This window comes from Ahaetulla prasina, chromosome 2 (genome assembly GCF_028640845.1).
Source record: "Ahaetulla prasina isolate Xishuangbanna chromosome 2, ASM2864084v1, whole genome shotgun sequence".
In the NCBI taxonomy this organism is placed as follows: domain Eukaryota; kingdom Metazoa; phylum Chordata; class Lepidosauria; order Squamata; family Colubridae; genus Ahaetulla; species Ahaetulla prasina.
In genome coordinates this window covers 172816304-172841353 of record NC_080540.1, presented here as the reverse complement: position 1 = coordinate 172841353, position 25050 = coordinate 172816304, and the positions used below count along the sequence as shown (strand labels likewise).

The 25050-nt window shown below is 42.6% G+C and overlaps 1 protein-coding gene across 5 annotated transcripts in view; it reads right to left on the bottom strand.

Moving 5' to 3' along the window:
• CDK16 (cyclin dependent kinase 16) overlaps positions 1-25050 on the bottom strand; it is an 83644-nt gene that overhangs the window by 21190 nt on the left and 37404 nt on the right. For 2 of the 5 annotated variants that reach the window (XM_058170588.1, XM_058170589.1), the window contains exons 2-9: positions 15431-15573; positions 12068-12208; positions 9630-9844; positions 8374-8499; positions 8142-8198; positions 6441-6555; positions 3914-4008; positions 2662-2724 (exon numbers count right to left, since the gene is read on the bottom strand). In XM_058170588.1, coding sequence (XP_058026571.1) covers positions 2662-2724; positions 3914-4008; positions 6441-6555; positions 8142-8198; positions 8374-8499; positions 9630-9844; positions 12068-12208; positions 15431-15548 — 930 coding nt within the window. In that variant the 5' untranslated portion in view covers positions 15549-15573. The remainder of the gene's footprint in view (positions 1-2661; positions 2725-3913; positions 4009-6440; positions 6556-8141; positions 8199-8373; positions 8500-9629; positions 9845-12067; positions 12209-15430; positions 15574-25050) is intronic. The other 3 variants (XM_058170590.1, XM_058170591.1, XM_058170592.1) reach the window with 3 other exon arrangements.

The following is a 25050-nucleotide window of genomic DNA, read 5'->3' as shown; positions in this document are numbered from 1 at the left end:
GTTTTATTTTTAACTATACCTTGTGCTCGTTCCGGGAAATCGGGGGTTGTGAAGGGAGGGGGGAGGGGAGGTGGGGGGAAAGGGGGGAAAATTTTCTGTAAAACTTTTTGAATTTTTTTAAAAAAAAGAGCAGCCAGGCAGTGACTCCATGACCTCACAACTATTTCCTTCAGAAATGGCAGAAGTTCCAACAGGAATACACAAGAATGATCCTTCACCCATGCCTGCAACCATGACTTCCTAGAGATGAGCTAGAGTTAGCATATGTAAAAGCAATCTGACAAGGTTATTTTTCTCCCCTGTTCTTTGAAATACAGGCTGCAGTTAAATTTTTAATACTGTACTCAAATGCCAAATGAGTAAGAAAAAGCTGTGTCTTTCTAGGTTGCCTCCTATCCCCAGACTGATCAAACACAAAGTTATAGTCTCACTCAGCAGATGCTAAAACAGACCTCATGAAAAAAAATCATCTAGGTAAAGATAAACATGAATTCCCCAATCCCACAGAAACATCACCAATGTAAAGAGTGAATGTTTTAGGAACCAACGTCAAGCTGAAGGAGAAAGTATCTTGAAAACAGTTCTCCAAACATTTTAACCAGAGGATCTGGTGGTGAGAGGGGTAGATCAAAATATGCAGACCGGCCTCCTGAAGATCCAGGGAAGCCAGAATGTTTCAGTCTATGAGACATTCCATGATGGAATCCAATGGCTCCATACAAAGCCTGCAGTATTCAATGTGCTGATTCCCCCACTTCAAGTCTAGTGTTTTAAGAAAAACACTGTTGCGTTATCCTGTTGGGACGATGGAGGTTTTCTCCAGCATCATGCCTGGAGAATTGGAGCATCCACCGAATGGTTTTCTCCAGCATCCATGCATGGATTATTGGAGCATCCACCGAAAGAATCTTTAAGGCTTCAAAACAGAGAAAGAGATAATGATGTCTCGTCATTGCTGGTAATTTCTTTTGAGTGAAACGTATTTGGTTTTCATGGCCAGGTTGACCAGTTATTGAGAGGCTCTTAAAATTAGCCTGTTACTGACTTCCTTGGTCAAAAGTGAAAAATCCATGAAAGAAAAAAGGCTCTGAATAAGCTGTTATTTTGTTGTTCTCTTCAGCCAAAGATTCTCCAGCTTCCCTGTTAGAGGAAAAGGATGGAACTAATTTACGTAAGGCAGTAAGACATTCTACTATTTCCTCTCTGTCAAGTACTGGGGAAACCAGGAGATTCAGGCAGTTCAAATGAGTATAAAGATTTATTGCAAGCTTACGCTCTCTACTAATGGTCAAGGGAAATTACCAGGAGTTCAGAAAAGAATTGCAGGTGGACTGGACTTAGATCTCTTGTTGCAGGGACTCATGACACATTTGACCCCTCCCTCAGACTCAGCCTAGTCATTTCCTATGCTCTCAGTCTTCAGGGTGAATCCCAGTTTGAAGTTTTGCCCAGATGCATTGGATTAAACAAAGAGGGAGAAGACACCCTTAGAAAGATGGGGTCACTTATGAAACAACTGTTTAAAACAGCAGCTCCTGCACACCAGATTACTCATAAAAAGTGGAAGCAGCTGAGCAAGATGAAGTTTCCTGATTTCTCTTCCAAACATCAGGGATGTGACTATGAGGTGAACTTTGAGGAGAGCATGATTCGCATTTTAGAACCCAGACAGCGAACAGAATTGAGAGGAGCAAAGAATTCTATGATTACATGCCTAATCCAACTTCATATTCCAGATGGAGGAAGCACTCTCCCAGTCATCAATAGTAGGGAATCAGTGATCATTCACTATAATCCTTAGGAGGTGTGAGGGTTTATTTCATACCCTAAAAAATGCTGTGCACCAATATCTGTTGACACCGGTGTTCCTATGAATGTAGGTTGCAACAAGGGTGAATAGTCAGCCCTCCTGCAAAAGTAGCAAGGCAGAGCCCTGAGATAAGTGATCTTAACTCCAGGGTAGCATACCTGAATAATCCTGCAAGAGCTCCCTGAGAAATGGAGCTAGAAAACCATCCTGGAGGTTGCTCTCTCTCTCTCTTCCTATAGGGAGAACAAGAAATTCGCAGCCCTGCCTGTTGAAAGGAGTGGAAGGGAGGAAGTCAACTAAGGATACTCTCCTCCACTACAAGAAACACATCAGATCCCCCAATGGAATCTGCACCTACAGGTAATCCTTGACTTACAACAGTTCACGTAGTGACCATTCAAAGTTACAACGGCACTGAAAAAAGTTACCTATGACCATTTTTCACACTTACGACCGTTGCAGCATCCCCCATGGTCACATCATTTGCATTTGGATGCTTGGCATTCGATTCACTTTTATGACCGTTGCCGTTTCCTGAGGTCACGTGATCACCTTCTACAACCTTCTGGCAAGCGAAGTCAATGAGGAAACCAGATTCACTTAACAAGTGTGTTATTAATAAAACCACTGCTATGATTCACTCAACAAATGTGGCAAGGAAAGTCATAAAATGGGGCAAGACTCACTTAACAAATTTCTCACATAAATTTTGGGCTCGGTTATGGTTGTAAATTGAGGAGTACCTGTAACCTGAGTCTTTGCTGGCACGGTAAGCAATTCTTCTATCACTGAAGAAGCAGAAAGCAATCACTGAAAGGAAAGGATCAGCTGTACTAAGAATTAACCCTTACCTTCACATTGTGCATATTTATTACGTTCCCACAATCATCTAGATACTGTTTGAGGTCTTTATCCTGTGAAAGAAAAGGACAGGATCTTATCTCTGGTACATTTAGTGTTTCAACCAGATAATATTGTTCAACAATTTTAATCGGAAGGTCGTAATGCCGGGTAAGCCAACACAGACCGGCAGACACAGCTTTACGGCTGGAAGATACAGTGCGTGTTGTTCCCACCCCTCCCAAGATATAATGGGCCAATACAGCAATCTGAGAACCTGTGGTACCCCAAGCATCTACCTCTGCCTCAACAATATTCCAGCTTGGAGGGTCGCATCAGATACTCCATGCCAGCTGGTTCCCAGACTGACATCTTAATGAAGGCATGTGCAATGAGTAGAATGAGCTTAATCGAGCACTATGGTGATCCCCCTAAAGATACAGGCAATTCTTCATCCTCTTTTAATGACCCCATAATCCCTTGCAGGGTGATGTCAGGGCAACTGAATGGAGCTGAGTGTTTACTGGCTGGATGCCCTTCCTGTCACCAATGCGGAGTTTTTTTCAGCAGATATATTCTCAGAGAGAGAAATATCTGCCTCTACCTAGGATCAAACTCCTTTTTTGTGAGACGAGGTCTCCACCTCTAAGCCACTGCACCACTCCCTGTAGATAACGGCAATTGAATTAGGAAAATGAAGCATGGAAGCTGATGGAAGCCAGTCCCTGATCTAATTCTTTATTCATAACTCCGCCAAGAAGCATTGACCAAAGGCATTACAAGCCACTTATCTTTCAAGCACATAAACTTCCATGTGAAGCAAGAAAGCAACCATAGAGATCTACGATATATACTTTTTTTATTTAGAGGTCAAATATATGAAACACTTTACCTTCTTAGAAGGACGAGTTACTGTGTCATTTATTAAGCTTTTGGAACTTAACCTCTGAGAACTACGATAGGTTCCACCCAAGCTACAAAACTGGCTGCCGAACTGGCTGCTCCAAAAACAAGCAGAAAATTCTCTCAAAAGTACTTGAATTCTCCCAGAAAACTACAATTTCCAGAGGTTTTCAGAAGAATGTCTCTACTCCCTGGAGTTTAAAGACCATTGTTTTTCAAACCAGAGTGGCAGCTTGTATATAAGTAAAGAGGGTGGTGACTCTTAATTTTCTAGATCTTAGTGAGATCTGGATTTTCAGACATAAAAGAAAGTTGCGTTCCAATTTATTGCATTCCCTCCCCCCTTCTCCATATACTCACTAAATACTCGAAGACAAGAGTCAGGGATTTCTCTGTATGGATGATATCATGCAGGGTCACTATATTGGCATGTTTCAAATCTTTTAGAAGTGAAACTGTAAGAGAAAGAGAGATGGGAGACATGAGATCTGCATCACAAACACGTCTAATGCAATCATTTCCAAAAACGTGGCTTTTGAGAGAATTATTTGAACATAAAAGAAAAATATTCAAGGTTCCTGTGAGCCCAAAACATACTTAACGGGCTATCTGTTGCACTGCTCTAAAGTTAAGTATTCTAGCCTTGAATTCAATTATGGCCTAGGGACCAACTTTATACTCTGTGTAGAAGAATGGAACTGCAATCCAGGGCTGAAAGGGATATGACTGCAGGAGTGCTTAGCTACGTACATTGACCATTTTGCCTCTCTAATATCAATAATGTTCTTTCTTTCCTCCTTATGCAGATACAAAGGGAGGGAGGCCTGTCTTCATACATTGTTTTATAGGGCCAATGAAACTGGAGGAGTTTGGGAAAGAATGGTCAAGATGAAAGGGTTACATCCATCTGCTGAGATCCAGGAGAGAATTTGCTAAACGGTGTACCCATTGGCTTGCTTTTTTGCTCTTTCATTTCTCCATATGGCTGCATGCCTAAGCACTTTTACTTTTTAATAGTTTGAGAATCAGTTGCCCTGTTTTAACGTTGGTGTCAACATCTGCCTTAATTACATTAGAAAATTTAGAGTCCTGCTTGACAGACTAGCAATACATTTCTTGCATGTTGGCAGAAAGACTGCAGCCAATTCTGAATTCAATTTACAACCACAATTGAGCCCAAAATTTCTGCTGCTAAGCGAGCCATTTGTTAAGTGAGTTTTGCCCCACTGGACGATCTTTCTTGCCACAGTTGTTAAGTGAAACACTGAAGTTGTTCAGTTAGTAACATGGTGGTTAAGTAAATCTGGCTTCCCATGGGACTTTGCTTGTCAAAAGGTCACAAAAAGTGATCACATAACTCCAGAACACTGTCATAAATCTTAGTCAGTTGCCAAGCATCTGAATTTTGATTGTGTGACCATGGGGATGCTGCAACAGTCATTAACGGAGGAAAATGGTCATAAATCACAGGTAGTGTACAGGTAGGTAGAGTTGACAGGTAGTTCTCGACTTGCAACCATTTGTTTAGTAACTATTCAAAGCTACAATGGCATTGAAAAAAGTGACCTATGACTGGTTTTCATACGTACGACAGTTTCATCATCCCCATGATCATGTGATCAAAAATCAGGCACTTGGCCACTGGCATGTATTTATGACAATTGCATTATCCCAGGTTACCATTTGTAACCTTCTGTTGTGCCTCCGGCTCCCGAGCCTGTCCTCATGGAGGAGGATGACTCTGAGAGTGAGGGGGAGGAGCCGACGAGGCCTCCCTCTCCAGGTCCCTCCTTTCTGGCAACGCCTCAGGTGCCAGCTGAAGGCCAGGAAGAAGGCGTGTTGGAGCCCCCACAGACAGAGGGTGAGGAGGATCAATCCTGGATTGATCCCAGGCAGCGTCAGAAGGAGAGGCATGTGCAGCAAAGGAAGAGGTGTGGCAGGCCCAGAGATTGCTGAGTCACTGAGCCACACCCCACAGGGGATAAAAGCAGGTGGAGTTGCTCTGTAGCCTCTGGGACGGACAAAAACTACAAAGCATGAACTTCGGATTGGTTGTTTTTGAGTTAAGGCCTGGACTGAGTGAAGGAATTATTCTGTGAACTCTTGGCTGCCCCAGCAACGGCCTATGGATGGACTCCTGTCCCTGCCAGTGATAAGGAACTTGGCAGGCATTTGAACTGTAGCTGCCAAGTCTTTTATCCATAAAGGAAATTCAGGTCGGTTGTAGAATAAATGACTGTTAGACGCTTGCTCCTACGTTCTTCTATGTGAGGTGGGGAGGGGGACAGAACACCTTCCAAGCCAGCTTCCAACAAGTACAATCAATGAGGGAAGCCAGATTCGCTTAACAACTGTGGCAAAAAAAGGTTGTAAAACAAGGTGCAACTCACTTAACAACTGCCTTGTAGATCTGTCTCTCTAGACATCTAACTCATCCAGACCTTGACTGAATTCCACTGCATTTCTTACTATGAATTTTTTTATTTCAAGTACAGTGCCCCATCTACGGCAGCCTTCCCTGCTTGGACACGCTCTAAATTGCTCAGGATTCCATGCCAGCAGGACCATATCTGAAGAATATGGGATTAGGAAAGGCTGAACTAAATGTTTGGTAAATGACTCCTCTATGTACAGTTATGGCTGTTTGGCTCAGTCGAATGCTATGCTTTTCTTCGCTTTTAAGGTCTACAGATTCTTCTAACCTCCCATTACTTTATAGCTACATGGAGTTCTCAAGGCAGCTTACAAGCGGTGCAATTCTATATCAAGCCAACCAGTTTTCAGGATTCTTTTCTTTCAAATAATACCTTCCCACAGCTTCTGTTAAAAGACAAGAAAATGCAAGAGTTCTTTCAAAGCCCTGGAAGAAGCGGCTACAAGTTTATACCTTCCCGAATGGCTGTGCAAGGGGCGCCCTCCTCATGCTCAAGACGGATCTCCTTCAAGGCCACTAAGTTGTCAGTGAGTTTACTCTTTCCCTTGTATACAGTGGCATAGGTTCCCTGATGTGGAAGAGGCAGAATTTTAGTTAACACCCAACATGGTACTTGTAAACTGACCAGAGTCTCTAAGACAGCGAGATGGCTGGTATACACATTTGATTCAAATAATTTTTGATAAATAAATATCCTGTCATCTTCTATAAGCACATCCCATCCCTCAGTTCTTGCATTTCACCCCATGCTTAAGATACAAAACTACAGTTTCAACATGAGAATTATTTCAATGTATATCTTCTTTCATTGTCTCTCATTCCCTTTTCTCATCCTCATCCAATCCTCAAAATTCCTATCTTCCCAGGCTTAAACTTTCCTAAAACAGAAAAACTTGTCATTTCAATGAGAACAATCCCTACTTTATTGACTGTTCACCCAACTTCTTTGCTACCTTTTCACTAGTGGCAGTGACATTTATACTCTTCCAACAGAAGAAAATATACGTAACTCAGGGTTGAACTGTGGAGTCCTTGCTGTTCTCTGAGCTTAGTTGTTTCATTACCTGACTAGGTAACATCATCAGTGCCAGTGAGTGTGGAATTTCCTCTTTCCTTGGCAAGAAAACCACATGCCCACCAAGACTGGCAGAGCAAGTTACTGCAGAGCAAATTCCATTCACAAGCACTGATGATGTTACCTACCTATCTGCAAGCAAACAGCCAAGCTCAGAGATTACCAAGGACATCACATTTATACTCTTCACAGCCACAGTGGTAACTATGTCCAATTTGCAGCAAATATGTGAGTCCATTACTTGGGTTTGGAAGCCCCTCCAAGGCTTGTTTGGACAACAATAAATTAACCATAGCACTAAGTGCACATAGTGGTAGAAAGATACCTGTAACCAGTCTAGTTTTATCAGGACAGGAGAATCTCTGACCCGGAATAGATGGGAATATTTTGTTCTTGACTTTATAACTTCAAAACAGTTAATGCTTTTCTTATTTATCCTTTTAAAACCCTGAAGTAGGTCATTAATAAGTCATTCGACAGACCCTCAAAGATGAAATGGGGTGACATTGGAGCTTTGGATATTAGCTGAGAAATATAAACTTCTAAGTGCATGTGCTTCTTTTCTTGGGGGAAGGGAAACTGGGTCTCTGTCAAGGACTTCGAAATACTACATTTGACTCTCCCAGACAAATCTAATCCTAAAGGTGGCTACCAAGATGATAGGAATTTTTTAAAAAAGTATTAGAATAAAAGATCAAATAAAATATACACAATTTGCTCATGTGCTATACGAGGATGGTGAAAGCAATAGTGCAGTTAGAAGTCATGTCCAAAATCAGAACACGGGAGAAGATTGAAGCCCGGGAGGTGGGCTTTCTTCCCACAACAAATGGTTTGGTCATGGCTACTAGAGATGGCAAGAAAACAATCCACTGTATGATTCTGTTCTTCCCCATTAAAAGACTGGCAAGATCCAAGACCAAATAGGAAGATAAAAAGATGGGAGCTGAAATCACCCTGAACCCCTATACACCAAAACCCAATGTATGTTAAAACAAAAAAACCACCATTTGTGAACTGAATTAAAATCCAGTTCTTACCTTTGACCAGTCTGAAAAGGGCCAGTTCACAACACTCACCTCTCCCAATTTGTCCAACTTCACGTATGTCTCCAGCTTCCCAAAGCCAATCTCCGACTAAATGAAAAGGGACCAAGGAACAAAGTGTAATGAATCTGCTCTTTTCGGTCTGAGGGGCTTAGGGAGTCAGCAACAGCAGCAGTTGCTGACCTGCAGTACTTAGTACTGGTCCCGCACCAGTGAAGGGGGAACACCGAGAAGTAGGAAGGAGAGGCAGATGAATCCTATTTACCAAAGAGACTCTGCGTAACCGCCTGCTCAGGGGCTTGTCAAAGAGAGGACTGTTGAGGGTCAGTTTCTCCAGGTAGCCTTCAGGCAGACGGATGTCAGCTGGGAGTGACAGGCGCTTGTTAATATCCTGGGAAGCAAGGGAAAATTAGTGAGCTTTTTTTTTATTAAAGCCTCCCAAAAGTAGAAGCCTAGATGGATGGATAAACAGACTGACAGATAGTAAAAGGAAATACACAGGCTAGAAGTGAAGAAACAGAATCTCCAGTTTCTCCTGCACTAGCCTGATACCAAAAAACCCACAACCTCTCCTTTAACCAGTATGAAATCTATGCAAAGAGAAGACTAGGTACCGTATTTTTGGGGGTATAAGATGCACCTTAGTTTTTGGGGAGGAAAGTAAGAAAAAAACTGATTGGCAGGTGGCTTGGCCTCCCAGAATACCCCCAATCATCTGTTCCCAGAGGTGAATTTTAGCAACAGATTCCTGGTTGTGTGCCTTGCTTTTTTTTTTTTTTTTTCCTTGCCTCTGAAGCCTCTGAAGCTCTGTTTGGGGGCTTCTTTTCTAAAGCTCTGTTTGGAGGCTTTTTTTCTGACGCTTCATTTCTGATGCTTTTTTCAGCCTCTGAAACCTCCGTTTGAGAAGCTGGGTGGGGCTATATTTGGAGTATAAGACGCCTCAGATTTTCACCCTCTTTTTTGAGGGGTAAAGGTGCGTCTTATACTTCAAAAAATACGGTAAGTCCTGAGAACAGCATCAATAACCTTTGGATTCTTCAGGACATTTGGGGGTGATCTAGAAATCTTGGTAGGAGTTTCCTGTGCAATCTCACAAACCCATATATATGGGAATACAAAGAAGTCACAAAGAACGATCAAATTTTACTGAGCAGTTAGACTCACAATATGTTAAACTCGGTATCTGGTTAAGAAATAGTAGATGTAAATAAACCACTAACAAATCAACCCCAGTTTAATTTAGTCTAGCATGCAATGCAAACCCAGCGAGGAATTCTGCAAAATCCATGCACTTATCATTTGTCTTACTTTATCTGAGGTTACTTGGAGTAGACTTTGCATTCCCTAACCTCTGAAGTTAACTTTGGGGAGTAAAAGAAGAGAATGTAACTTGAGAAGCAAGACAACTTTATTCCTTTCACATCTCTCCATACAAAAACAGCCCATTATAATGGGAGACACAGAACTCTTTGTTCCCACCTTAAGCTGTCCCTCCATCGTTACCAGCCAGCACCCACATACCTCAGTGGAAATCTTGCGCGCCGGGTTGTTCCGCATGCGCACTCGGACTGGAGACTGCACCTCATCTGATGATGTTCCTGATGCCTGATCACTCTCACCATCCGAACCCATTTTGAGGTCCTCATGAACAATTTCTGCACCAAGGAGAAATGCAGATGAAGACACGGTGGGCAGAGAGGACTCACCCCATTCCCTCCAATATTTGTAAGGCTGGGCTGTAGAAGGAAGCAACAGATCAGCCCAATGTGCTGGAACTAGAACTCCCACCATTCCCCAGCCATGGGCTATGCTTAATGAAACCTCTAGAACTGCAATCCCATTACAATTGGTGGGCCCTAGTTGGGAAGTGGCTGCTGTCAACCCCCTAAGCATAATGTTTTATATGTAAAGTCATAAATGTTTTAAATAAATGTCCTTCTTTTAGTTCGAAATCATTTTATGAATGTTCCACATATAGCAACCTAACCCTGATATAGCAACCTAACCCCCCCCCCCTTTTTTTTTTGGCAATCTCAATTCCATCTCTCTAAAAGGTTTAAACATGTTGCCACCAGGAGTACCTCTCCAAAGAAAAGTAAGGCTACATGGCTATAGATCAGGGGTCTCCAACCTTGGTCCTTCTAAGAGTTGTAGACTTCAACTCCCAGAGTTCCTCAGCCAGCTTTGCTGGCTGAGGGACTCTGGAAGCTGAAGGCCACAAGTCTTAAAGGGACCAAGGTTGGAGACCCCTGCTATAGATGATAGACTGGATTTCACTTTTTAGTTCCCTGTATATAAAAAGCTACCACAATATGTAAGAGCCTTTGTTTGACTTTCCTTCTGCCATGTAGTTGTTCTATAGCAGCAGGACCTTAAGTTCTACATCCTACTCAGTTATCTTACTCAGCTATAGAGGGTATAGGTAAGATCAGAAAACGGCATAATGTATTTGCCACCCATCTTATTTCAAAGCGACTCTGGGCATAAAAAACATTAAAATCATCCCGTATAAATATACACCCAATTATCCCCCGATTTATTAATCATTTCTGCTAACATAGTTTGATTAGCTGGGTTACTTATAATTACGTTGGTTCCACAATTTCATGTAAAAAGTTCTCTAAATGTTCAGTATCATAATTTAAGTATGTGACAATCAAAAGTATATACCACTGTGGGCCAGCCTTCCTCAACATGATGCCCTCAAGAAATGATAGCATCGCGCATCTTCCCCAGACAGCATTAGGCACTGGAAAGTATAGCCCAGCGTATCTAAAGAGCACCAGATTTAAAAAAGTTGCTCTGGGAATGGGATTACACTGTGCATCTTTTAAAAGACAACATGAACCTTGAGATCTGCTTCAGTATTTTTTTAAAACAGCTATATGTTGAATTCAGGTCAGTGATACTCTCAGGAACCCAAAACAGTATTTTCTGATCTAATGCTTTTAACCCCCCATATTCCCAGCCTCCATAGCCACTGTTATATGTAATAAACCAAAAATGTCTTTTTTTGGAATCAGGAAGCTTCAAATCCCAGTAAATTAAACTGAATTAAATTATAACTCAAATCCTCTGGAAGTTACCTGGTTGGGAAAGGCTGATTTAAAAGACAGCAAATCATTTCATATTGAGTAAGGCCACTGGTCCAGCTGCTCAGCACTCTCTAGAGCAGGGGTCTCCAATCTTGGTCACTTTAAGACTTGTGGACTTCAACTCCCAGAGTTCCTCTCTGGAAGTTGAAGTCCACAAGTCTTAAAGTGGCCAAGGTTGGAGACCCTTGCTCTAGAGAGCAACATCAGGGTGGTCTTATGAAAAGATTCCCACTTTATTCCTAAAGCACCTCAATCTTTCATCTCTCACAGAAGACTGTGCTAATCGCTTTCTGCTCAAAATCATCTTATACAGAGGATGTGCCTGGCATAAACAAGACATGTGGAGGGCACTTAGAATAGCCCAGGAAAAATAATAAAAAGTAAATGTGGCATCATGGCCCCATTATGCTAAGCCAGGATTTTGAACCATAGTTACTGAAAAAAAATCCACATTTAGCTTTAGGGACAACACCTGCTGTAATAAGAGTTTCACGTATTGGGCTAACAAATCATACTATGCATTAGCATAGTGAGTGAGACCAGCCAGAATAAAACGCACAAATTCAGAATGATGCACTAGGTAAGACCAAGGCTAATTTCTCTTCAAGTGAGCCCCAGCAATTTGAGACTCCAACTTCCTTACCAACCTCATCCTGGAGCAGAAATGCAAAACTCTGGGTCCACCAGACTCCTTACTCAAGGAATTGATGTAGTATCCCAGCTTGACACAAGAGGCTCAGGTGCATAAATTAAGTTAACGGGGACTCCGAAAAGCCTCTTTTGAAGTCAGACTGGCTTGACTTGTGGCCTCAACCCACAATGGGGAGCCCTTATTGGCAGCACAGTGGGAGGTGCGATAGTCACCTAATCTGGTGGTACGGCCGAGGTGAGAGCTCAGGCTGCGGCTGATGGCCAGACGGGGCCTGCGGAAGGAGCCTGCGTAGTGGTGCAGGAAGGCGTGAACGCTGCGGGAGGTGCTGGGATGCACACTCTTCACTGTGGGGCCTGGGGGGGGGCAGGAGAAGGAGGGGAGGAGGAAAGCCCACAGACAGACAGATGGGAGGGAGAGATATGGGAGATGCAGGAAAAATGGAGGGATACACAGGTGGCCGGGGAATGTGGTGTCAGGACAGTGAAGAACAGAACATCAGCAGAAGGAGAGAAGGGGAATGGTGGGAGGGGAAACACCAGTGAGAAGCAGAAGTTGCAGCAACAGAGGGAGAAGGAAGGTGGGATCCCAGAAAATGGAACACCAGAAGAATATCCATCTCCACCCACCACAAAAAAGAGGAAGTATAAACAGGGCGAGGGAGGCGGAAACAAAAGGGAAACCCAAGCAACATCCAAAGGAAGTGATATGGAAAAGACAAGTGCATGAAAGGCGGGAAAGGAAAAGAAGAGGTTGAGTAAACAGCCCACAGCAAAGAATCGAAAGCACGGGGGACAGACAGTGGCCACCACATAAGCGAAGGGATTGATGCCGCCACAGAAGAAGAGAGGCCAATATAAACAGAAAAATGGAAAAAAAAGAGGGGGGGAAAAAGAGAAATATGAAGGAAGGAAAAACAAAACACAAATCAAAGTAGAATGGAAATCAAACTCAAAAGACAGCCCTCAGCCAAGGGGCAGGATCAGGGATATAACGGAGAGACAGGACTTACCTGAGTGAGACAGCCTTCTCCCTACAATTTTAATAAATGGAGACCCCACCCCTCAAATATATTTGAGATTGGAATATTTATAATATAGCAATGAGTAATGCTGGTTTGCTGCACTGTTTCAACTCACAAAATATGTCTTCTAGTGTAGCTTTTTATCAGTTTAGCAAATTCTACAGAATCTCAGCTGCATTCTTAAAAGTGAAAGGTCAATATTCCAGAGCTCACTATTACACTAGTAGCCCTGACCCAGCAAAGGCAAGATGGATTGAGTAGTCCACAATGAATTTCCAGATGTCTATCGGCCTTGACCATGCATATCCCTATTTTTTTAGTGCAACAGAAACATCTTAAGTCATACTGACTTCACCTGCACTAATTGTTGTGTCTTGCCCGCCCTCAGAGCAGCCGGGGCCTTCTTACCTGCTCCCCAACACTGAGGAATGTATGCCTTCCGGCCCAAGTCCTGGCTCCATGCCCCCACAAACTGCAGAAGAGGGAGCATCTCCCTGCCCCAGCCCTGACTCCATGCCCAGGCAAACGGAGCAGCTAGACCCCTCCCCCTCATCCACAGCAGGTGAGCCTGAGGAGGGTTTACTCCCAAGAACAGCTGATTGGAGTGACCCTCGCATCAGAAGATTGGAGAGGCGGAGGCAACAGAGGGAAGGGAGGGGCAGGCCTTAATGAGTGCTGAGTCATGGAGCCACACCCCATGGCCTATATAAAGGAGCTACTTTCTGGCAGTCTCTGAGTCAGGCAAAAGTCAAACTTATCTTGCTGAAGTCACTTACTGGTCTCCTGCCTGCTCTGAGGACTTTGCTAGGACTTTGGGCAGAGCTGCAGAGGCAAGCCTGATTCGGATTTCCCGGACCCAGCCGTCAGCGGAGGAGTGGGACACGACACTAATGCTCAGGATCAGACTCAGAACTGCTTTCTATGCTATTCTGTATCATTCCAACACGTCTTTCATTTTCTGCTATTTATGAGTTTAGGATGGTGAAAATAGATCCTCATGCTGGCATAGAGAGAAACTGGATGCATCCTTTTCCCCTTCACCTTTATTACCATCATTTTTCACTTCTAAAGCTGTCCATTACTGTAGCCTAGGCAGCTCAGTTCTTTAGATAAACTAGTTTCACAGCTGGGTAAAAGGGCCTCCAGGCTGCAGGAAATTATCTGACCATTTGCAAAGGAAGTTGCTAAAACTCTTCTTCGAAAAAAGCATTCTGCTGAATGTGCTGATTCTACAGAATGGGGGCATATTTATGTCATTTTAACACAGAACAGCCCTACTTAAGCCAGAGTTTGGCAATGTTCAAGAAGTCAGGAGTCACAATTCTGCCTCCTTATCTTCCAGAGGGCTTCAGGAATTTGTCCATTTTTTAGAATTGGGGGAGGTGGGGTGGGGAATGTTCAATGGTAGAAATGGAAGAGCCTCCAGGAAGCAAACCAATCACCTCTCTTTAAATTTCCAAATGCTAGTTTGAAAGCAGCTTCCAAATTGTCCCTGAGCTGGTAAGGAAGTTAAAGATGAGAACATGAATAGTTTGCATCCAGATGACTCACGTTTCAGTTCCCATCCTTCAAACTGAAAATATTCCCCCCATCCCCACACACAAAAGTTAAAACCAGCCTGACAAATGTACTGGATATATTTTTTGTCCTTTTTAAAAAGCCTCTTGTACCCTGTGGGATTCTACTCAGGCTTGCAACTCGTTGGCCTTAATAAACTGCCATGACACTTCCATGGGACTGAGTGAATGGAGTGTGTGTCCGTATGTGTGTGTGTGGTGTGTGTGTGTGTGAGAGAGAGAGAGAGAGAAAGAGAGAGAGAAAGAGAGAGAGAGAGAGAATGTGCATGCAAGCTGTATAAACTTCAGCATTAGAAATGTGCTTTTTCAAACATATTTTCAGTACAAAGGGCAACCATCATGTTCTGTCCTGGATGTCCTACCCCAAAATGCATTCTTCACTCCTTTGCACACCATTACTCCGCCTGTTGCAGGACCAGTGATGGGGCCTATCTCCAAAGACAGTCCAAAAGCTTCAGTGAGCAAAAAGAGCCCCTGCCCAGAGTTTGAACAAGGCCAGTAGATCAGAAAACATTCCTTCGATTTTGTGCCATCTCCTGGCTGTCCAGAAGCTTTCATTCCTAATCCCAGATGCTATCTTAATTTCTGAATACCTTGGAGGCTTGATTATTTAAAAGATTAATCCCATCCGTATAAATCCTCTCTATCTGGCTATATAGTCATCTATAAATCCGACTATTTAATAAGGTTTACATTAGAAAATCTTCTGGGTCCATTTGCCAGTGCATAAAAGTTTCGCATCAGAAGTTTAGACAGGCAGCAAAGTCTGATACCTTCAACTGAATTAATAAAAAGCTTAAGTTTAAAGAAGCTTTGCCAAGCACCCTATGATTTTGCTGCTATAGCCATTCTCCTTTGTGGGCTTTATAACGTCATAATGTTCTGTTAAGGGTACAGCCAAGAAAAGTGACTGTAAATAAATCAGAAAAAAAAATCTGTCAATTCTCCCTCCAAGGAAGATCAAGGAATGAACTCACCATTGTCGCTGCTGTTGTTTTCCTCTATATTAATGGGTTCGTTGAGGTTTTTCTCTACAGTTCGGCTCCCCCGCAGCGTCATGGACAGCTGCCTCTTGATCTTCTTCATCCGATCCATGATGGGGAAAGGGCTGGAGTCACTGCTGAAGATGGGATGAGGAAATGTTATCCAGGGGGTTACACAAGCAATTTTATTTGGTATAGAATATGTCAGTTGTAGGAAAACTAATGCAGCATTAGTTTCTGACTGCAGCTCAGATTCTTAGCCAAACAGTGGCTGGTAAAAACTTCAAATGAATGCCATCAATTAAAATGGATTAAAAAAAAAACCCAAAGTGACTCATCAAAGTCCTCCAAAATTCAGGGACAGCTCTTAGAGACTTTCGTATGTTATCATCATATGATTTTTAAACAATATTTTTTAGATACATGGAATACATCGGTACAAGACAACATAGTCTAACTTCCGAAAGATTACAGCCAAAGACTTTACTGGAGATTTCAAACCAACATCAAATCTCTTACTTTACTTAATCCCCAGGTTGAATAGTTCAAGGTAAAGCAACCTATGATCCCAACAGCTCCATCCAACTTGACCAAAGGTGCCTAAATTGCTCTGTATTTTTTCATGTTTCATCTTCCATGTTTTTGTCCTTTCTATTCACTCCTCTGGAGAACTTCCCTTTTCACATCTCAACCAGCATTTCCTAATCCACAACCTGTATTCCTTGGCTTCCCTGGTTTCACCTTAGTTGGGACTCCTCCTTTTTCCATCGTTGCATCCCTAGGTCTACCTGCTCATTCCCCTTCTTGGCTTTGACCAGCTTTTCTGACTATTTGTTCTTCTGGGAAAATAAAGCATGACAGCCAATCACTGCCAGAAACTAGAGAAGCACCAACTGCCATAAATTCCCAGTGCCATTACCATGTAGTGATACAAATAAATATATGGTTTTAATTTTTAGGGAGACTGGAGAATAAAATAAATTCTGTTTCTGCATTACAGAAGGTCAGCGCAGATATGAATGGCAGGGGAATTGCTCACAGAACCAAGAGCATGCTGTTTATCAAATTAAACTAGGGCAGACCACAGCAAACATCCTACACAATGACACTATGAAATTCACTATGTACCGCTATCTACACTGGGGATTAGATAGCTTCGTAAAGAATACAACTGATAGTAGCTGTACCTCCAGTACAGAAGCTTGTATCTCAATGACTGTTCCTTGAGGGAAAGAGAGGGAACCCTATTAAACTTGTATGATGCATAAGGGGCTCCTGAAAGCATCTGATTATCTACCATCTGTGGAAACAGAGCACATTGCCTAAGTGGCCTTTGGTATGATTTAACAAATATTTTGTTGTATCTTCCCCCCCTCCACCACCCCCCGGCAAAAAAAAAAGAACATCTGAAAATCCAGGAACACAACCAGCCTTTCCCCCCCCCATCTTATGGTAACCCTCTTGCTAGAACAAGCCAGGTGGATGGCAGAAGCAGCAGAGCTTAGTCTTCGTGGTCAGACAGTGTTGTGGTCCACCAGCAGCCTGAGGAGCTGGCAGCAGAGTCGGATAGTGAGGAGACTGGGGAGGACAATGGGTCAGTCCTGGAGTCAGGGGAAGGCCCGGACGAGGGTTCTGCGTCGGAGGCAGAGATGGGGCCAGGGCCATCTGGGAGCGATGCGTGGACTCGGGAGCCTCCAGAGATGGACAGCAGAGAGGCAGAGGAACAGAAGGAGCCTGTTCCTAGTGGACACATGCGAAGAGCTGCCAGAAGACAAGAGCAGCTAAAGCAAAAAGGACAACTCAGGAGTAAGGCCAGGAGAAGTTTAGCCCCTCCCATAAGGCTTAAAAGAGCAGCAACGGCTCTTGAGCTCTTTGTAGGAAAGCAACATTGCTCCAATTATTTCTAGTCGGTGTCTCTTGTTTCTGAACTTCATGGGGCTTTGCCAAGAAAAGACTTTGGCAGCGTGCCAAAGAAGACAAAGGTTTGTGATAAGGCCGAAGGACTTTTTCTGAATTTGTTTTCTGATTTGTTTTGGAATTAATTTGGACTAAGTGAGAATGAAGTAATTCTCAACCGTTCTAATAAAATATGTTTGTTTAGGATTGATTGTGTCTGGTAATAACTACCTGGGCCTAGGTCACAACAGACAGACTTTACTTAGCTGTTTGCACTTTTGTCCACAAGTAGTCCTCAATTTACGATCACAATTAAGCTCCAAATTTATGTTGCTAAGTGAGAAATTTGAAGTGAATTTTGCTGCATTTTACGACCTTTCTCGCCACAGTTATGTTAATCACTGCAGTTGTTAAGTTAGTAACCCAGTTGTTGAGTGAATCTGGCTTCCCCATTGACTTTGCTTGTCAGAAAGTCGCAAAATCAGTTATCACAATACCAGGACACTGCAACCATCATAAATATGAACCTGTTGCCAAGCATCCGATTTTTGATCACATGACCCTGGGAATGCTGCAACAGTCATAAATGTGAAAGTCACTTTTTTTTCAGTGCTTGTAACTTTGAACTGTCATTAAACAAACTCTTGTAAGTCGAGGACTACCTGTACTGTGCTTTCTCTGATCAGCAAGATTCCTCAGACTTATACTGGCTTCCACAAAAGTGAGGCAATATTTCTCTTCCAGGTAAAAAAAAAAAAAAGCAAATACTGTAGTTTAACACCAAACATTCTCTTCTTTATTATATCTAAAAAAGTCAGTCAAAACCTCATGAAATTGAGAAATTCCCCACAGTGCTTGCCCTTTTCACCCACATCCACTGAAGGATCTATTCTTAAAAGCCACACTGACCTCCAACAGGAAAGAACTGAGGAAGCCAAAACAAGCCTAGATAGAGTGGCAAGAACTCAACAGACAACTTCTTTTTATAGTATGAAATCATTGAATGACAGGAGGTAGAATGGCCTGAAGGGGACATGGTGGCTCAGGGGCTAGGACGTTGAGCTTGTCGATCGAAAGGTCGGCAGCTCGGCGGTTCGAATCCCTAGTGCTGCCGTGTAACGGGGTGAGCTCCCGTTACTTGTCCCAGCTTCTGCCAACCTAGCAGTTTCGAAAGCATGTAAAAATGCAACTAGAAAAAATACGGGACCACCTTTGGTGGGAAGGTAACAGTGTTCCATGTGCCTTTGGCGTTGAGTCATGTCGGCCACATGACCACGGAGACGTCTTCGGACAGCGCTGGTGCTTCGGCTTTGAAATGGAGATGAGCACCGCCCCCTAGAGTCAGGAACAACTAGCACATATGTGCGAGGGGAACCTTTATCTTTACCTTAGAATGGACTGAAGAACGAACATAGGTAAATGAAAGGTAAATTTAAGTAAAGCTTGCCAGGAGGCAATCTCAGGAGGCAACTCTCCTTCGGGAGGGGAAAAAATTACAAGCAATACTGTTTATGTTTCCATCTAAATGTGATAACCCCACTGGATATCAGAGTATAATGCCAAAGGCAGCTTATATGAACCATCATCTGGACACTGTAGAAAACTGAACACACTAACAATAAAACAGTCAATGGCCTGAGGACAGAACTAGTTCCTGGGATACCTGCCAGAGGCTGGAAAACATCAACAGATTGGCCCTCCACCCTTCCCCAAGCTTCTGCTCTCAGAGCTAATTATTTAGTGATGAAGGAAAAAATAATGCGTGCCTCAAAGGTGTAGTCTCAGTTCACGTGGAATGACACACAGGGCTGTCACTACAAAAAAAAAGGGAAAGGCAACTTCCTCAGAAGGCAGAGCTAGGTGGAGACCTGGAATGGTAGCGAAGCATGGAAGGAAAAAGAGCTCTTATGTCCTTGGTCACCTGCCCTGTAACCCAATTAGCCAGTTGCCCTCGGGTACATGGAAGAATGTTGTATAACTAGCCTGGGTGCGTGGAACCAGGCCCAGACAGATGAGACCTAAGAGGTACGCCAAATCTGCAGCTTCCAGAAAAACAGGCACAGAGTTTATGTAGGAAATGGTAGGATTTCTAAAGTAACAACTCAGATGAGAAGGGTTTTTTAACAGCAGTAGGTTTGACTCCTCCATTCATTTGGTGAACTTTCTGCACGTCAGGGAGAAAATAAGTCTTTTTTTTTTTTTAAAGAACGGCTTTTTATGTCATACTTATCACCAAGTGGGGATCTGGGAAAATGTTCTGCCCTGGGTCACTGTGGCTGACAATACAATTAGCATAATTGATGCTAAGCACATAATTCGGAGGGTGTGAGTGCCGGCAGAAAGCCTCCCTTCCCCATCTGTAGCATTCCTGAGGGAAAGAGGATGACATCATCTGAGGCCGGAACAAGCTATGTTTGGTTACGAACCAAATTGGGAGGCTTTCTTGCTCTCATCTACTTCTGGAGCATTTATGAAATTTAAGCACAAAGCATGGTAGCGAATAAGGAATCTGCCCGGTCTAGCCAGGCACTTCACAGATGAGATCCAAACCCAGCTAGCAAGCACAGGAACTGGATCTGCAGAAGGTCATAATTTATCAGAAGTGGAATAAGCTTTCCCTCTTCACAACGGGGCCTACATAGAACTTGGACAAGTCTAATATCAAAAAGCCGTCATTTGCCATATTTTACTGCAAGGTGGCCGTGACATTCCTAGTATTAGCCACATTCAAAATGCTACATCTGCTTGTAAACAGAACAAATGACTTTCCCCCCCCCCCATTTAATACTCTTGTGTATTTACTGTCTTTCCTACATGCAGACTTTGCAAAACGCTTCAAGCTACCAAGACAGGCACAGCCCATCAGCCACGTACAGTGGCTAATGATTTATTCAAATGCCTCCCCATGTTTCATTACTACAGGCAGACAAAAGCAAAAAGAAAAAAAAAAAAAAGAAAAGAAACCCTTCCACCAGATTTATTTATATACTCCACTACATCCTAGGTAGCCATCAGACCAGCCTGGCCCAAACTTGTACCTTGACTGAGTAGCAATCAGAAAGGAAAACTTCTCACAGCAAGGAAATGAATATGATTGCATATTTATGCCTGTTGTTAAAACTGTAGCAGCAAGGGGCGTGCAAAACATTTCAAATTCAAAATGGCTCAAGCTCACCATCCTCTGATTTGAGTTCAGAACACACACTGCAGGTGTGAAAAAAGGAATTCAAATATTTTGCACATTTTTACTTTTTTAAAAAATCCTTTATTTGGGATTATCAGCACAGTCTTTCTATGTTGGTATAGGACACTTGTCCTTTGTAAATATTCAGTAAAGCAAGCTTTTGAGTTGTATATATTGAATGGTAAAAAGGAGATATTGAAACCAAAATCTCCAGTCACTTAGTTCAGCAAACGCCTCAGATCATGATACACAAAGTTTGCCTTCCACAACCTGGCCCCCGTATATTTGTAATATTCCAGCTCCAACTCTGGACCTGCATGGTCATTAGAAATCCAATAGAGCAAATAAAGCATATTTTAAATTTTAAGTACGTCTTTATGGCATAAACAATACTCAGCACAATCCCAAAAACTATGTATAAATAGCACTCCTATTTTGAGTGGAATTTGAACAGACAGCTTGAACATTAAGGATGCAACTTGCAATATTGAATGGCTTAAGCATTAGATACATTATAGTTTTGTACCTTCTAACCTTGAGCTCCTGAAAGCACGGCAGGATATCTGATAAATCCATACCTTTAAGGGTAATGCTGAGGATCAGAGGAAGACAATTTGATTTTGCTGAATACTAACAATGCTGGAAAGGGAAATTAATGCTCACTTCTGGTTAGAAAGGACTATTTCATAAATAGTGCTCCCCATTTCCACAATGCATCTTCTCCAGCAAGCTCCGGATGGGAAAACTTGGGACCTCTACCCAAGTTTTTCCAATTACCTACCTCAGCTATATTCCTGCCGGCCCACCATCCTCGAATCAAAAAGATATGACATCCTGGGAGCCTAGGATTGTGAGACAGGCAATGAACAGTAGACAGGCTATGGAGTGAAGATGACATCCTTCACCTCAGTTTGTCACTTCGTGTTAAGAAAGAGCAGGAGAAGCCCTCATTAGCTTGGGATAATTTTAGGATGTAGAGCTATTGCCACCAGCACTCCTACCAGAAAATGTATACAGGAAATATAGCAGTGATGTTATCCAATGAGGGGTGTCCATAAGTTCCAGTCTTCCTTTGGAAGCACTAGAGTTTGAGGAAGTATGCAAAGTATGTGTATTTTACTTCCTATTTCTTCAGAAAATATATATATATGCCATCCAGTTTTGATAGTATGATCAGGGGGAGCCTTGGCTAGAGGCCACATGTGGTCTTTGGGTTGTCCACCATTAGTCTACAGCAGCAGTCTCCAACTTTTTTGGGTCTGCAGACCAGCAGTAGCGGTGGCAGCAGCGGCAGCAGCAGCGGGGGAGAGGGGATGGCTGCGTGGGCACAACCTAACCCAATACATGCACATATAAAGCTTTCCACACTTGCCCGCAACCTGCGTGGCCCCGGTTCCCAACAGCCCAGGGATTGGGAACCCCTGGCCTACAGAACAAAGAGCGGCTCTCTGAAATTTCATACAGAGGTTTTTGCAAGGCTTCATAATTGTTTTATATCCTTTGCCAATAAAACGATGAAGCCAGCTCAAAGCAACAAGTCATGTTAAACTGCAGTCCTTTGTGTTCTAACAATCACACACCAACACGGGTTCTTATCTATAGTATAGTCTACTCTTCACCATTTCTGGCCCATAGATGTTATAACTGATACATTTATCTGGGTCACAGTTATGCTGGGATTTGTACGTCACACTAATCCATGGTTTCTTTAACCATGTTTACCGAAGAATTCCTATTAAACAAGAGTAAATGGGCAATCCTCTTCCAAAACAAATTGCAGAGTGAAGCAACCAAAAGGTCTCTGTCTCAGGGCGAGACCAGCATTCCTTCCCTCTTTTATCAGAAGTAGTAATCTGGTCAGCCTAGGGCTCTGATAAGCAGATCCAGTCCTTGACCCCTTGGTTTTAGAGGGGTCAAGGAAGGAGAATAAATGTAAAAATTGCAACTTCGGATGTTTTGCCAACCTCAGCTCCTAGGGCAAAAGATCAAAAGGGACAGATAACCAACAGTGGTCTTCATAGAGGGAATTCACATCACCCATTCCTGGAATGACAACAAGCACAGTGGATCAGCCTCAATTATTTCAATTCAATATAATTTCATTAATTTAGGAACCACCCATAATATCTCATAACATCAAGCCATGGCGTCCACCACTTGAAAATAAAAATTAGCAACCCAACAATCTTTGACATATACCGGAAGGGGACCACAGGAACACATCTCCGAAGTGCTAAATGGATAGGGGGGAAGAAGTAGAGAGAGAGAAGTTGGATTAACACACTATGCTGAAACCATATGTATTTTTCTTTGTCTAAATCTGTTTACCTGATTCAGGAGACCATGGTTCATCAAATCATGTTTTATCACAATAACCAGGTAATTACAAGAGCAAGTATCTTGATATATGTCCTCCGCCAATAGCAACAGCACTTAGATTTATATACTGCTTTACAATGCTTTGTAGCCCGCTCTAAGCGGTTTACAGAGTCAGCCTATTGCCCACAACAATCTGGGTCCTCATTTTACTCACCCTGGAAGGATGGAAGGCTGAGTCAACCTTGAGCCTGGTGAGGTTTGAACTGCCGAATTGCAGGCAGCCGGCAGTCAGCAGAAATAGCCTGCAGTACTGCACTCTAACCACTGCGCCACCGTGGCTCAAATCATGGGCTTTGTTTTAGCCTTGGCATTGAGTCTGATCTATTGTGTAACTCTAGTTCTCTTGGGTATACAATAAACACAGAGCCCAGATAATAGAAGAACAAAAAGTGGGGAATAATTCAAACCACTTTTAAAAACATATCAATAGAGCATTTATCTTGCGGGCTCCATCCATGTCCAAGTACTTCAGCATACTATATCTGACAGTTACAAGGCTCAATGATAATAACTATCTCTTCCTGTATATCTCAAAATCTGATCCTCAGCCATAAATACACACATATGTGCGTGACAGAGAAAGTATATACTTTCTATAAAAGGAAGTCCTCAGCATATTGTACAACTGCTTGTTTAGTGACGGTTCAATGCTACAACAGCCTTGGAAAAAGTGACTTCCTGACCAGTACTCGACGTTATGATCATTGCATCACCCCCAGTTACATTATTGCAAATCCAGCACTCGGCAACCAGTTCACTTTTATCACAACTGCAGCAACTTGCAGTCGCATGATTGCAATTTGCAACCTTCCTATCCGCAAAGTCAATTAGGAAAGTCGGGTTCGCTTAATGACCACATAATTCACTTAACAACTGCAGTGATTTTCCTTAGGGACCATGGTAAAAATGATTGTAAAATTGAGTCTTGTCACATGCTGACTCAATTTACAATCACAATTGGTTTATGACAGAAATTCTGGTCCCAATTGTGGTCATAAGTTGAGGACTACCTGTATAATACAGACACTATTTCACTCGTGCTATGGTATACTCTCTATCAACAGCTACAAATAGGTCTATTTTTAAAACTCTATGTAGATTCATTTACATACGCAGTAGAATGTGGTCACATAACTCTGACAATGTACCGCTACAGCATTATTAATGCTCACTATGCAGGGTGGGGGGGAATTTCTGCCATTTAAAAAAAACTAGGACAGTAGAATGGTATGATTTGTAAAGGTTTGCAATAACAATGACCAAAAGGAGTACAATATAGTATTGTACCCCTAACTGTGATATCACGGTTTCCTACTTCTAGGTATATTTTAAAGATTTTGTACGCCTATACTATAAACCCACAATAGGTCTATCTCCGCTTTACCAAAAAAAGCAAACATGCCCTTAAGTCAAACTTGACTCTTGGGAGATTACATCTACGCAGTGTTCTTGGCTGTCAACAGTGATACTATTATCTTATTTCAGATTTATTTATTTTTTTACCTTCTCAGCCTCAAATTTCTGGGTGGTTCTTCATCAAAGCACTAATGAGAGTTAACCCTGTTTAGATTTTGAAATCAGCCAACATTAGATGTCATCAGCTGAGGTATCTTCTTTGAATCCTCCTCAAATAATTCTGGGGTTGATATTTTAGTGAGAATAATGTTATAATTCTGTATAAAGAGACACCACTATGCATTCTACTTCATCGAAGTGTAACTCCCAAAATTAGCTGGAGGAGAGTGAATGGCTATTAAACTGTGGCATGAATGAATCCTAAGGTCAAGATTGGGACACACTCAGCCTATCGGTGTTGCTGACTAACAATTCCCATCAACATCCCAAAGGTGCCTTTTCAGGAGGCAGCTGGACTTTCCTGTTTTTCTTTGAAGGCCGAAGCTTCTTCAGCTCTGACTAGATGATGGGAAGGGCAGGGATTTATATTCCTTGCAGATAGCTGGTCATTTGCATTCTTTTAGAGAGTCCTTAAGGAAATCCTCTGGAAATCCATTCAGAAAAACAGAGAGAAGCAGAGCTGAAGAAGTTCCTTGGATGAGAAATGAAACGTCTTCAAAGAAAAACAAGAAAGTTTAGTTGCCTCCTGAAAAAATACCTTTGGGACAACCATGACCTGGATACCTGAGAATCTCCATAG